Source organism: Hipposideros armiger, unplaced genomic scaffold, assembly GCF_001890085.2.
Source record: "Hipposideros armiger isolate ML-2016 unplaced genomic scaffold, ASM189008v1 scaffold_61, whole genome shotgun sequence".
In the NCBI taxonomy this organism is placed as follows: Eukaryota; Metazoa; Chordata; class Mammalia; order Chiroptera; family Hipposideridae; genus Hipposideros; species Hipposideros armiger.
The window spans coordinates 2,677,900-2,692,126 of NW_017731411.1; the positions used below are offsets into that span (position 1 = coordinate 2,677,900).

Consider the following 14,227-nt stretch of genomic DNA (forward strand, 5'->3'; position numbering starts at 1 on the left):
GGCAAGTAGCATATAAGGAATATGTTCAGTATATGTGATGAACGTGTCATATGCAGGGAACTAAAAAAAAAAAAAAAAGATAAAAATACTCAGGGAAACGGGCAAATAACAAGGACAAGCAATTGACAGAAGAAATTCCAGAGCCCAGTGAACAATGTTCTACAGCACTAGCTTCCAAAGAATGAGACGTTAAAGCATTAAGACCATTTTTATACTATTAAATGGTAAAGAAAGATGGCAAAGGCTTATCAAAAAATGCAGAAAGATAGGCCATTTCATAGACTGCTGGTGGGGTGCAGAGTAACACAAACTTTCAGGAGGGCGATTTGACAACGCATTGTAAAAGCCCTTTTTTAAATGTGCATAACTTCTGATCTATTGATTTCATATCTAGGAACTTAAGGAATGTATTAAAGATGTTTGCAAATATTTAGCTAACAATATTAAATCATGGCTTCATTGTTTGTTTATTACAGAGAAGAGTAAAGGCAAGATATCTAGTAATGGGAAATTAGTTATGAAACATTCTAGAACCTCAATACAATAGAATATTAAAGAGCCATTAAAATGAAGTTGTGAAAAGATGTTTAATGACATGGAAAGAGTACACATTATCAAGGGAGAAAAGCATAAATGAGTTGAGGTGAGCCTGAGAATGTCGTCTGACATAAGTGCTTTATAACTGCTAGCTACTTTATTAAGAATGATTCCATATTTTAGAGAAAAATATGTACATAAACACAGAAATGAAGAATATGTTCAGAAATAGTTAGTTTAGAAATACAGATTTTTATTTTCTTCTTTTGCTTGTCTGTATTTTCTGAAATTGCCACTGAAATAAAAGCTATATTTATTTTAGAGATAAAAAGGGAAAGCTTTAAAGAAATCATGTGGATAAAACGCTAATGCAATGGAAAGCCATTAATCATATTTGAATAAGAGGAAGGAGATTACAAATCAGCAGTGTAGTCCCAAACGGTATTATGTATTTAAATATAAACATTATATTATACATATTTGTAAACAAATACAATTATTATACATATTTGTAAACAAATATAAACAAATTTATTATATAAATAATTGTCATATACCTATATAATCATAGAGAAAGGATTGAAAGTATACGCAATAAAATGTTGAAAATACCAGTGACTTTTTCTGGGTGTTGTGATAATGAGTGCTTTTTAGAAGTTTCATGTGAGTGTATTTTCTCTATTTTCCAAAATACATGTCATGCAAATGTTTTTTTGTTTGCAAAAAAAAAATTGTTAAAAAAAACAACAACCCACCCTGAGATACAATAGGACCTCCTAGAAATCAAGCAATGTCCCATTTTCCAGCCCATCTAGGGTCAAGGCCTCTACGTCACGCTGGACCACCCCACCTCACCCACACCCAGCACTCCCTCCACATGCAAAGAGTTACCAAGTCCTGTTGATTTGTTATAATATATTTTGCATTCCTCCTTTGTTTTCACTGCCATCTGTCCAGTTCAAACTTTTCATCCCTCAATCATTGCTTCCATAAGGCCATTTCCCTGCTTGGAGATGTCCGTCAGTTCCTCCCAGTTCCTTAATCTGGAGTTGAAGACCCCCCACTTTTCCAGGTACCTTGCGGGTTCTATTTCCTTCCTGTATACCTTGCTTTATGAATTACAAACAACTCTACTTACTATTGTTTGAAATGCACTCAATATTTTTCCACCTTTGTTTTGTTCAAACCACCCCCAGCTCCCACATACCCAGAGGCCTTTCTCCTCCTCTCCATGTTTCCTTCTGAGGCATAGCTCAAAACCCACTGTTTGTGATTACTGCTCCTACCGCCCCAGAAAAAAAACACATTTCTCCTTTCCCAGCCCATTTATGTCACACAGAGAATAAGAATAAAATAAATAACATTTTTTTACCTTCTCTATTAGATTGATTATATTTCTTTATATCCTTCCCGTTGCCCAGAAGCCTAGTCAGTAAACAGTAGAAAATTAAGGTTTGGATGCAAACAATAGGCTTTCCAAGACAGGAGACCAGTAGACTTCCATCAATACAATCCTTTAATAAGTGAATATATTAGCACTCCGCTTAAACACTGCGATAGGGCTCTGGTTCTACCTTTCCTGAAGAGTAAGGAAACCACTCCTGGTGGGCTCCCTAACAGAAGCCCACCAGCCGCAAGGTGTTGGGGAAGCTCTTGTGCATGCCCATGCATTTTTCCTGGTCGATGTACAGAGAATTGGCTTTGACCGCCAAGTCATGCTCCAGGGTGGCTTTGGTGTGGACCAGCGACTGCAGAGTGTTCTCAGCATCCCTCAGGCGCTGCTGCAGGGTCTGGATGGTCTCGTCCACCTCATACACTTCGTTAACAAGGCTGCATGAGCGAAGAAGCACCCAGTTAGGTTAGCAGAAGTCACACTCCCGACAATGGTTGTTATCTGAATTAAGGGCATGCATGGTTACTGAATCCCTATTGGAGGTGTGGCTGCTGAGCTGGGCTTCCATGGAGCCCCCAGCAACACACAGGCTACACCAACATCAGAACTACTTCATACTTCAAAATCGCAGAGGAAGCAATACTTGTGTGTGGTTCTAGTATCTGCCCAGACCACTTCTATTAATTAGGCCTAGAATCCAAAAGGCAAACTAAGCATATTTTGGGGACACCGGCAAATTTTCATACACACATGTATATTAAATATTGTATATTTTTAAAAAGAGGGAAACTTTTAAACATTTCATATTTTTAATTAGTAAAAATGGGAAAAATGAAAACTTTGCTGGACTTTCTCACATTTATTTTATCACTGAAATTATTTTTATAGTTAGGAAAAGTGGGATACCCAACTTTATTCAGTGGCTAGAATTCAGCCCAACCTGTCAACATATCCTGGTGGGGTGGAGGGAAGGATTAGTTAATGGGGCGCTACTCAAATTATAATGTCCCTCCCCTTCAACAATGCCCCAAGCTAATGATTCAGGGTCCCAGAGTAAATATATTTGTAATTGTTAAAAACTTAATAGAACATGAAAATGATAATTCATGAGATCAGCTACATAAACCGTGAAACAAGTTGCAGTTCTAATTATGTTGCAATGATAAAAATATGACACATTTTTCATTTAAACAAAACGGAACAAAGTTTTTTCACTTCATTGAAAAATCTAGCATCTCCTCAAATTACATTAGTTAATATTGTTTCAATTTTCATTTATTAACTAGTGAAACTGTCCTAAATATCCATTGGTTATTTTGCGTTTCTTTTGTGAATTGCTTCTGTCTTGTGCTCCCTTTTCTACTGAGGTATTTCTGTTTATCTTACTCATTTGCAAAGAGCTCTTTCAGTATTAAGCATATTGATTTTTGGGTGGGGGGGGGTCTGTTATGCTTGTGGCAAATGCTTTCCCTAATTTGATTTTTGGCTTTTAATTTTTTATGATGTTTTTGTTATATGTAAGAGTTCAATTTTAAGTAAGCCAAATCTCCCTCTTTTTTTCCTTTATGATTTCTTTCCTTGTGTTTATATTTAGAAAGTATTTCTATTCCTGAAGAGCAATTAAGCAAGGGCTCCTTTACCCACTGATTTGGCCAATAATATCCAAGGAAGATGACTATGTGGTCAGTCAAGAGACAAAATAGGAAACAGGTTATAAAAAGACTACAATAACAATAATAGCAACTCATTTGTTATAATTACTTTATTATATGTATAATATAGTACATATTATATATTAATATGTACTGTATATACATATACTATCCTAAGTACTTTACATGATCAGACAATTTAATCCTAATAACAACACTCTGAAGTAGATATTATGATATCCCCATTTTAGAGATGAGGAGACCGAAGTACGAAGACCTTAGGTAACTCTCTTTACAGTCTTCAATGACTGTACCCATCAGCAGCCTTTAATCACCACGCTGCTCCCCTGCCTGACTCTGGTCGGTTGAAAACACAATTCCAAATTCATCAAATTTTAACCAGTTATTCAAAGTTAAGGTTTTCTTTATTTGGGGGTTTATTTATCAGCAGCCTAGAGGTACATGAAGTTAATTAAAATATACAGTAATAGAAAGAGGACAGTGACAATGAACAAAAGGGATGTGGACACCGCTAGAGATAGAAAAGGATTTTGTGATCATAGAAAAATATCCAGACCATATTAAAATCATTATACATTTTATAGTTTCACAGAACTTTGCAACTGGAAAATAAATGTGAAAGGTCATTAAGCCGAGCTTCCTTGTTCTACAGATGAGGAAATTGAGCCCGGAGGATTGATGAGCTGCCCTTTCCAGGGACACACAGCCCACATGTGTTTATAAGCCGCTCACAGTTATCCAGGAAGCTAAGAAGGAAATAAGGAGCTTCAGTGGCCATAATAAAAAAACTAGGTCCCATTTCCTGCCCTCTAATCTCCCTGTGAGAAAAGGGCAGAAGCAGAGACCCCAGAAATTGGCCTCAACATACTGGACCTCTTTCAGTAAGACCATCTCATTTCTATCCGTAATCCCCAAAGTGTAGGATTGCCAGATAATACACAGGATGCCCAGTTAAATTTGAATTTCAGATACATGTGTAATTTTTTTAGTACAAGTATTTTTTTAATTATGGCAAAATATGAATAACATATAATTCACCATCTTAACCATTTTTAAGTGTACAGTCCTGTGACATTACTTGCATTCACGTTGTAGTACAATCACCACTACCATTCATCCACAGAACTCTTTTCGTTTTGCAAAATGAAACTGTCCTGGTTACACACTAACTCCCAATTCCCCTCCCCCAGCCCCTGGCAACCACTTTTCTACCTTCGTCTCTCTGAATCTGACCACTCTAGGTAACTCATACAAGTGGACTCATACAGTATTTGTCGTTTTATGACTGGTTTATTTCACTCAGCATAAAATACTCAAGGTTCATCCATGTGGTAGCATATGTCAGAATTTCTTTCCTTTTAAAGGCAGAATAATAATCAGTATAAGTATTTTTATTTAGCATAAGTATTTTTAGTATAAGTATTCCATGCAATATTTGGGACATACAAGTATATACTGAAAAATTATTCATTGCTTATCTGAAATTCAAATTCAACTGGCCATCCTGTGTTTTAATTTGTAAAATTTGGCAACTTTGTTACAAGGGTCAGAATGGTGTCAGGCCTCAAGTAGCTCTTACAGAAACCAAATTAAATGGCACCAAAGCAACAATTTTTCTATTCAGACTCTTCATTCTTTCCTTTCCTAAAGGACAAACTAAAATTGTATTTAAGGAGATGCACAAATCAGCAGATGTTACTGAGGTTGGGGAGTGAGAGGATGGAAAGGGCCGGAAAGGGACTCTCATCCTGCATTTCATATATTTTAAAATCAGAATGTATCCTTATCTTACTTGTGAAATTAAACCCAAAAAACTTTTAGGAAAAAAAAAAGCAAGGTGAAAAGTTTGACATAAAATTATAAAGAAATGTCTTCTTCATAGTGTTATCTTGTATTGACTGGTAGTATGAGAAAATGAGAGATGATATTAATGTCTAATGATAATGTATGCTATAGCTAGATGATGAAATATTAGACGAGCAATACTTTTTTTAAAAAGAACTTAAACTTGCCATGGAGAAAGAAACTCACAATATAATGTTGGTTGAGTCAGGATATTAAATCCTATCTGCAGAAAGATCACAAATTTGTTAATGTGGCTGGTGGCAAATATGACAAATTGCTAACATTGGTTATCCCTCGATGGCACAAAGAATCGAGGATGGTTTTGATTTCTTATTTCATTTACTGATTTTTCTATCATGAACTGATATTACTTTTAAAAGCAGAAAAACACAATAAATATTCTTCAAAAAGGAAACACAATTTTGAGGGACTTGAACTCTTTTTGACCTTTAGAGAGGTTATCTGATGTGACTTGCTGACCAACACAATGACTGGGAAACATCATTCAGACAGCACAGCCAACAATGAATGGTTTAGAAACTCCCTAGGACAGACAGCTCCACCATGCCCACCTTCTGGGCATACCTTTCCTGGTGGATATTCCATCCAGTATGTGGCTGACTCATGCTGAGGTGGGGTATGGAACAGATGTATCACCGGCACCCCAGGCCACCTGTGTGTCCCATATCTCAGACAATGGCGTCATCATCCTTGTGGATGCTGTAACCCAAACCCTCTGATCACCTTGATTCTGCCTTCTTCCTCATGCCCCCCCCCCATTCCTCAGTCATGAAATCCTATTATTCTTATCTCCCAAAGAGCCTTACCATGTGCCACTGCACTTTTCCCCCTCTGCTCTGCAGGCACATTCTGTAATGTGTTTGCTCTGTCTCTGACCTCAGGGCCTTCATCCTTCCCACCCCTTCAGCCCACTTTTACTCACACCCCCCCCACCCCATCCACTAATTTATGCGATCTTCAAAGCCCAAGTGAACACACACTTCTTCCTGAAGTCCCTCCCTTAACCCTGGGACTAGATGTTTACTACATTTCTTTTGCAGGTCATCAGCTCCCTGAAAGCAGTCTCCCATGAGCTGACCTTGCTCAAGGATCAACCCAGCAGCCCCTCCTGCAGTTGACAGGCATGCAAAAAATGCTTGTTGCGTGAGGACCAACTTCCATGTCCTAGGTAAAGGAGGTCGCAGTGGGAGGTAGGGAGCTGCCCTGAAGTCCAAGTCCACAAGATCTCTCAATAAAAGCTTCTGCACAGCAAAAGAAATCATCAGCAAAACAAAGAGGCAACCAACCAAATGGGAGAAGATATTTGCAAACAACACCTTCGATAAAAGGCTAATATACAAAATATATAAATAACTCATACAGCTCAACAACAACAAAACAAATAAATAATACAATTAAAAAATGGCAGAAGTGCTGAATAGATACCTCTCCGAAGAAGGCATAAAAACAGCCAACAGATATATGAAAAGATGCTGAACTTCACTATTAGGGAAATGCAAATCAAAACCACAATGAGATACCACCTCACACCTGTGAGAATGGCTATCATCAACAAGTCAAGTAATAACAAGTTGGAGAAGTTGTAGAGAAAAAGGAAGCCTCATACACTGCTGGTGGGAATGTAAATTAGTACAGCCACTGTGGAAAATAGTATGGAAGTTCCTCAAAAAAGTTAAGAATAGAATATTAAGAATATGACCCAGCAATTCCTCTTCTGGATATCTACCCCCAAATAATTAAAACATATATTCATAAAGATATACAAGTATGTACCCCTATGTTCATTGCAGCATTATTCACGGTGGCCAAGACGTGGAAACAACCAAAGTATCCTTTGATAGATGATTGGATAAAGAAGATGTTGTACATAAGAGGGTGCCAAAAAATGTATACACATTTTAAGAAAGGAAAGAAACTATTAAAATTGTAATACTCACTATATACCAATAACGAAAGATGAATACAAGTCATGTTTGACTTCTGCAATTACAAGAGGTACTCAAAGTGGTTACCATCAGCATCCAGACACTTCTGATTATGGCAAACTACTGCCTGAGCAATGTTGACCAAAGTGTCCACTTGCATACATTTTTTTGACACCCTGGTATATACAGTGGAATATTACTCAGCCATAAGAAAAGATGAAATGCTGCCATTTGCGACAACATGAATGGATCTTGAGATTATCATGCTAAGTGAATTGTTAGAAAAATTTGAGAATCATATGATTTCATTCATACGTGGAATATAAAACTGAAAGTAACAAATGAACAAGAAAAACAAATAAACAAAAACTCATAGACACAGAACAGTTTAGTGGTTACCAGAGGGAAATGGAGGAGGGGGGAGGTGTAAGAGGGTAAAGGGGGTCAAATATATGGTAACGGAGGGAGATTTGACTTTAGGTGGTGAACACAATGCCATATACAAATGATAGATTATAGAATTGTACGCTTGAAACCTATATAATTTTATTAACCAATGTCAGCCCAATAAATTCAATTAAAAAAATTTTTTTAAAGAACAAAAACCAGACCCCAGGTGATAGAGAGGAAGCACGGGCTGGGGGGAGCCTGGAGGTTCAGTTTTCAACCCACCTGCAGCCTGAGAAGAGAAAGGTACTGCGAAGACCCCCGCCTCAGCCCCCCACTCCAAAGGCTCACAGAAGCAACAATCAGCCATGAAAACACATCCAGACCATGCATCTCCTTTCAACTTAGAACCTGCAACTGTTTTCTTACTTTCAATGGGGAAGGGAAGGAATTGGAACTTCAGTGCCAAGTTTCGTTTGGTCTGAGATTGGTAAACACAAAATCTGAGAACTGATCTAAAACATATTTTGTTGTTGTTTAGATGAAGTTAGATCAAACATAATTTTTTTTAAGAAACCAATCTTTGGGGAGCAGGTTGTTTGTAGTCACACAGGGCCTGCCTCTGGTCTCCCATCCCTCCCTCTGCCCTTTCCCCGGCTTCAAAAGGAACCCTGAACCAAAAGGTAGGGAAAGGAGCAGGAAGATATATGAGTCTTTACTCCTTGCAGCCAAATACTAGTCTAGTGGAAAATTCATCTGAGGGAACTTTTGAAAAACTACACATTAAAATATCAATGTTTAAAAAAGAGGAATTCAAGACACATAGAGCACAGGCAATTATCTTTGTTTTCCCATTGCTGTGTGAACACTGCTAGGAGACACTGCAGTTCCCTCAACTTTCACCATTAGAAATACATTTTTCCTCATCTTTCAAGGCCACATCTCACTCTCGGTTTCCTTGTTCTTGGCAGATCACAGAGCGCTATTTTGCTGAAACTACTCATTTGAGGAGAATTACAGAACTAAAAAACATTTTGCATTCAAATACAAATAAAACTACCGTAGTTTAAAAAAAACAAACAAAACGGAGATTATTTAAGTAAAGCAGAGCCTGGTCTGGCCTGCCACCAAAGATGCCAGGAATGTTTAGAATTACTTTTGAAAGACCCCATTTAAAAAATTTTAAATGAAAATAAGAGTCTTGAAATGAAAACAGCAATTTTTCTCAGTCCTCCCTCCCCTGAGTTTATGGGCTTATTTTTTCTTAATCTAATTCTGAAAGCAACCCAGCCAAAGGGCTGCTTTCAGAATGATCAGTGGAAGAGGAAAAATAAACCTCCTCCCCCAATAATAATCCTAAATTCCACTGTTGTTACTCTAGGACCATATTTTTGGCAATGATATTTTAGCAAGAAATCTTTAGAGAAACAAAAGTAGGTTTTGTTCTAAAGCCAATGAAGGAGCAGAGGAAACAGACATACTACAGAGTGGACAGGAAGTAAAGGAAAAGCAACTTCTGTTTAGCTGTGAAAGGGGAAAAAGAGAAAAAAACCATTCAGCTTTTCAGAAGCCGCTCTGAATGCCTCATTGTTTTGATAACTCTAAAGTCAAGTTAGACCACTACCAAAAACCCTTCTAAAAAGCAACCCTGGGTTTATCTAATGGCAGTCTGAACGATGTACAGATCCCTAGCTCTACTTGTGATGACCCTGCAGAAATTTTTGGAGCATGAAACTTCAGTTCAGCTTCTCCTAATCATATTTGCATAAAGCCATAATTCATGATCCAATCCTAGGCTGGCCAAATGGGTGTTCTTCTGAAGCAAACAGACACTTCAGACTGGCCATCCAGCAGCCCACTTAGCCTCTGTAGTGGAGAGCAGCTTATCCTAAATAATGAGCGCTGTATGAGTAGGAGTTCTATGGAACCCACTCTGAAACATGTAGCTGGCTGAACACCTCTATGGCTATGGCCTAGATAACAGCTCCACTGCGGCAAATGCAGTTAATTCATTTGCATATATTCTAAAGCATGCTTCCTAGCATCCAACACAGACAACACCCATACTATGCGTGTAGGGTGCTTTGCAGTAACGGTCTCCTCTGTGACCCTCAGTTTCATCGTCTGTGAGAGAGAGATGAGATACAGTACCTGCTTTGCCAACTCATCCCACATGGGCATTAAGAAGGTCAGATGAGATGACATACACAATAGAGGAATGGAGAAAGCACCTTGCAATATGAAAGATGGAAGACGCAGAAGCAAATAGTTGGTTTGGTGGGCTCAAGCTCTGCACGGAGACAGGTAAGGATTCAGACTGTGGCCCACATTCTTACCACCAGACGCCACATGGGCTAAGGCACTCAACCCACTTCTGCCTCAGTTTCCTTATTTGTACAATGAAGACAATGAATGAGGTAGTGTAAATTGCTCAGGAGAGTGGCCGGCACAGAATGAGATCAATAAATGGTGGCAGCCATTATTATCTTCATCTCTATCTTTAGGATTATTTTCATCATTGTTGGCCTCACAAAAACTCCCTTCTTTTTCCCTCCAGGCAATCCACATTCATTTCTTTGGTAAGACTCAAAGTCATTTTATCTCCTGGATAAAACCTTCATGGTGATAAGGGAATTTATCATGGGACAAGGTAGAAGACAAGATAAGTGTCATCTCTCCCCAGAAATGATTCTGGATCTTAAGTGCTGCCCCTTGGTTCCCCCAGTTGCTATAAATTTGATTTGCCTCTGCATGGAGTATTTTATGACCTAAGAATAGCAATGATGAAATCCAGAAAGAAAAGGCAGACACGAGTATTGGGAAATTAGAAATAAAGCCAGAATTAAGTGGGGGTTGGACAGAGTGGGGAGGCGGGTATCTTGGTCAATTTCTTACAAGCCTATTCTAAAAGGAACCTTTCAAGTTAAAATAATAATAATAAAATACATGTAGTGTTTAGTAAATAAACTGTGGCATCAGATTCCTCCTGACATATGTATGCGGGAGACTTGCTTGATGAAGACCAGCTGTTCTCAATTTCTACCGAGAGCAGAACAAACTAAAATGAACCTAAAAGGCCATTGGGATTTTTAGGGGATTCATGAGGATTTTAGGTCTTCATGACAAGAACAGAGATATTAACTGCTACTAGAGGCCAGAGAGAGAGAGCAAATGGATGAAAGCAGATAGATAAGGGTCAGTGGAATTATAACGCAAGTTTCATTTCTGACGAGTACCGGGCACTGAGGAACACAGAGAGGCATGCTAGAAACTGGAGACCCCAGGGAAAGGTGGGGGAACCCAAGCGCCTCGTTGGCCTCGCTGAATGAGGCCTAATGTTTATTATCACCTTTTTATGTGTAATGTTGATGTCATTTCTTTTTTTTTTAATTGTGGTAAAATATACATAACAAAAAATGTACCATCTCAACTATTTTTCAGTGTTTCAGTTCCGTGGCATTAAGTACATTCACAATGTTGTGTATCCATCCCCATCATCCATCTCAAGAACTTTTTATCATCCCAAACCAAAACTCCATGCCCATTAAACACTAACTCCCCACTATTAATACTTTTAAAGAAGGCTCCTAAACAATGAGCATTATTATGCTCTTCCATATTACCCATGTGTTGGCAGAAAGTGTTTTCATAAAGAGAGTATGGCGCCCGGTCAGGCTGGTGGACTGTCCCAGAGTGAGCGCGACTTTCCCCTCCCACCAAAGACGCACCCTCCTGCCTCACCGCAACTGGGCCCTGTCTCGGCAGAGCTCGATGTTCGGTCTCCGGGTACGCTCGTCCAATCTGGTCTGAGCCACCTTCAGGTAGGCAGACTTGTCCCGGATGGCCTTCTTGATGGATTCTATGGTCATTTCAGTCTGGAAAATCTCCTGCAGGGTCTGTACGGAGAGAAGCAGATGGCTGAGGCTTTGGTGCTGTGCCTGCTTGCCACTTGCTGCCTGCCTCCTTCCTGCCTGTCCATGTGGGGCCCAGCCCACCTCACCGTCTGGGACGGGGAGGTTGATTCACTGAGTGCCCTGCTCCTTCCCAGCCTCGTGCCCAGCAAATCTGCAACACTCCCACTGCCCTGGAGAGCTGGCTGCGTGTATCTTTCCCAACTCCCAACTCGGGGTGAAATCAGCCAGCATGGGCGTATTTACACCACAGATATTGGCAAATGCTACAAATCAGAGATTTTTTCTCCACCTGAGGTCACTGGTTGTTAAATATTTAGCAGCACACATTTGTGTGTAACTGAGGAAAGGGAGGCCATGAGGCTTCCACTCTCTCTTCTCACTAATCTCACAGAGATGGAGCTGGTGAAGAACTTGCCTGGAAGCAAGTCAAGTCAAGCTTCAGGGTGTCTCACTCACAAGGGAGAAGCACTGGCAATTTTGTAGTCCTAATTTTATATCCTTTTTCCTTAACCAGAGTCCCCCAAATTGCATAAACTTGGACCCCCTCCTTGGTTCCTCCTTTGTGAAACTAGCCCCTCTCTTATGCGCTAAACCCTTCTTTCTCCTCCCACCTTGACCTCTGTATTCTCATTTTTCCACATTCCCCCCATCACTCTCCCTCTCCTGCTCCTTTCCTGTGGCCTGGAGACATGCCCAAGTATCACCGAAATTCTTTTAAAAACCTCATGTCTTCACCATCACTCTCTCATTCAGTCCTACCTGGGTGCTTCCAATTGGTGCTCTCTCACCCCTCTCCTCACATTCACTGCCAAGTGTACTCAACAATGGCCTTGCTCTCTCCCTGCATTTCTGGCCCACCGAATCTTATGGTGGTTCCTGTATTAAGTCTCTGGCCCTAGTTGCCCTCATGAGACTGCGCTCTCACAGCCCATGATGAGGTGTCTCTGATCTCTTCCCTTGCTTGAATTCCCTCACCTTGCTTAATTTCTTGGGCCAACTGCTGCCCTCATTCCTTACCTTTCTCTCTAACTACTCCTTACTTCCAGTGCAAGGTTTTGTCCTCAGACCACTTCAACATCCTTTCATTCCTGCTGAGATATCACGTAATCACACAGATCCAAGCACTTGGGTAAGCCAGGAACTCTTAAAACTGTCACATAAGCTTTGACTCCTTTCCCATGCTTTCAACAACCTGCTACAAATCATTACATTGCTCCTATCACCAAGGCCACACTCTGGGGATCCCTGTCTCTCACCATTGGAAATAACTGCTTCTTCTGCTAAACAAACTACATTTTATCTGTAGCTCCAAGGGGTTCATTCTGCACCCCTTTTCTGATGCAATTTATTTTCTACATGCATGTTTTGTCCCACTCTAAGATACAAGATTGCAGGGTCAGTATGTTGTTCATGTGTGTATACCCCAAATGCCTTGAATGTAGCTTTTATGGGCTGAATTCTACCCTCTTCTCCACCCCCCCCCCAAATTAATGTGTTGAAGTCCTAACCCCTATTGCCTCAGAATGTGACTGTATTTGGAGACAGAGGCTTGGTAACTAAGATAGAATGCAGTCATTAGGGTAAGTCCTAATCCAATATGACTAGTGTCCTTATAAGAAGAAGAGGAGATTAGGACACAGACACACACAGAGGGAAGACCATGCGAAGACACAGGGAGAAGAGAGGCCTCCAAAGAAACGAACCCTACAAACACCTTTCTCAGACTTTTAGCCTCCATAACTGTAAGACAATAAATTCCTGCTGTTTGAGTCCCTCAGTCTGTAATGCTTTGTTATGGCAGCCCTAGAAAACTAATGCAGTAGTAAATAAAATTTTGTTGAACAAAGAGGCCCCATCAAGACAGCCTTCTAAAAGGTCTTTAGAATGGCTTCTTACTGCCAAAAGGATACCTGTCCACAAATGCCCTCCACAGTCTGGCTCCAAGCTACCTTTCTTTCCAAGCTTCTCTCCCAGAATAAATACCATCCACGCCAGCCAAATGGGTCTCTTTACAGACCTGAACTCAGCCTCTCATTGGCTACCTCCTAAGGCTTTGTTCAAGACGTTGCCCATCTGGAATGTTCACTTCTTCTTCTAAATCTCCAAAACACTTCCTGTACTTGTTATCTGGCAACCACAATTTGTAATTTTTCTATTATTATTAATATTCATGAGCTTTTCATATGTATGCGTCTCTTCTCCATACGTATAAGCTTCCTGGGAATAAAAACTACATTTTATATTTCTCTCTACCCTTCACAGTATGTAGCGCACTGTCTGGCTCAGTAAATATTTGTCGCCCAAAGAAGGCACATGAGAAGGAAAAATAAATTGCTGCAGCCTGAGAAAACATGGTGCTCTCAATTGGGTAACATCACCTTAGAATGACATGACTGACTTGTAATGTTCTTTAAAAAAAAAAAGAAATGATAAACATATGCAGCATAATCCACAGAAATAATAAGAGCTCCAAGCCTGACACTAAATGAAAGAAGAGCTCCTTGTTCATCTTGAAACATATGAATTCTGCTT

At 39.7% G+C, this 14,227-nt stretch overlaps 1 protein-coding gene across 1 annotated transcript in view; it reads right to left on the bottom strand.

The window, feature by feature from the left end:
• Positions 1-1,144: 1,144 nt before the first annotated feature.
• The window catches only part of TEKT3 (tektin 3), a 35,213-nt gene continuing 22,130 nt past the window's right edge, over positions 1,145-14,227 (bottom strand). The window contains exons 7-8 of the mRNA XM_019641476.1: positions 11,523-11,677; positions 1,145-2,367 (exon numbers count right to left, since the gene is read on the bottom strand). Of these exons, the coding sequence (XP_019497021.1) occupies positions 2,151-2,367; positions 11,523-11,677 (372 nt within the window). The 3' untranslated portion in view covers positions 1,145-2,150. The remainder of the gene's footprint in view (positions 2,368-11,522; positions 11,678-14,227) is intronic.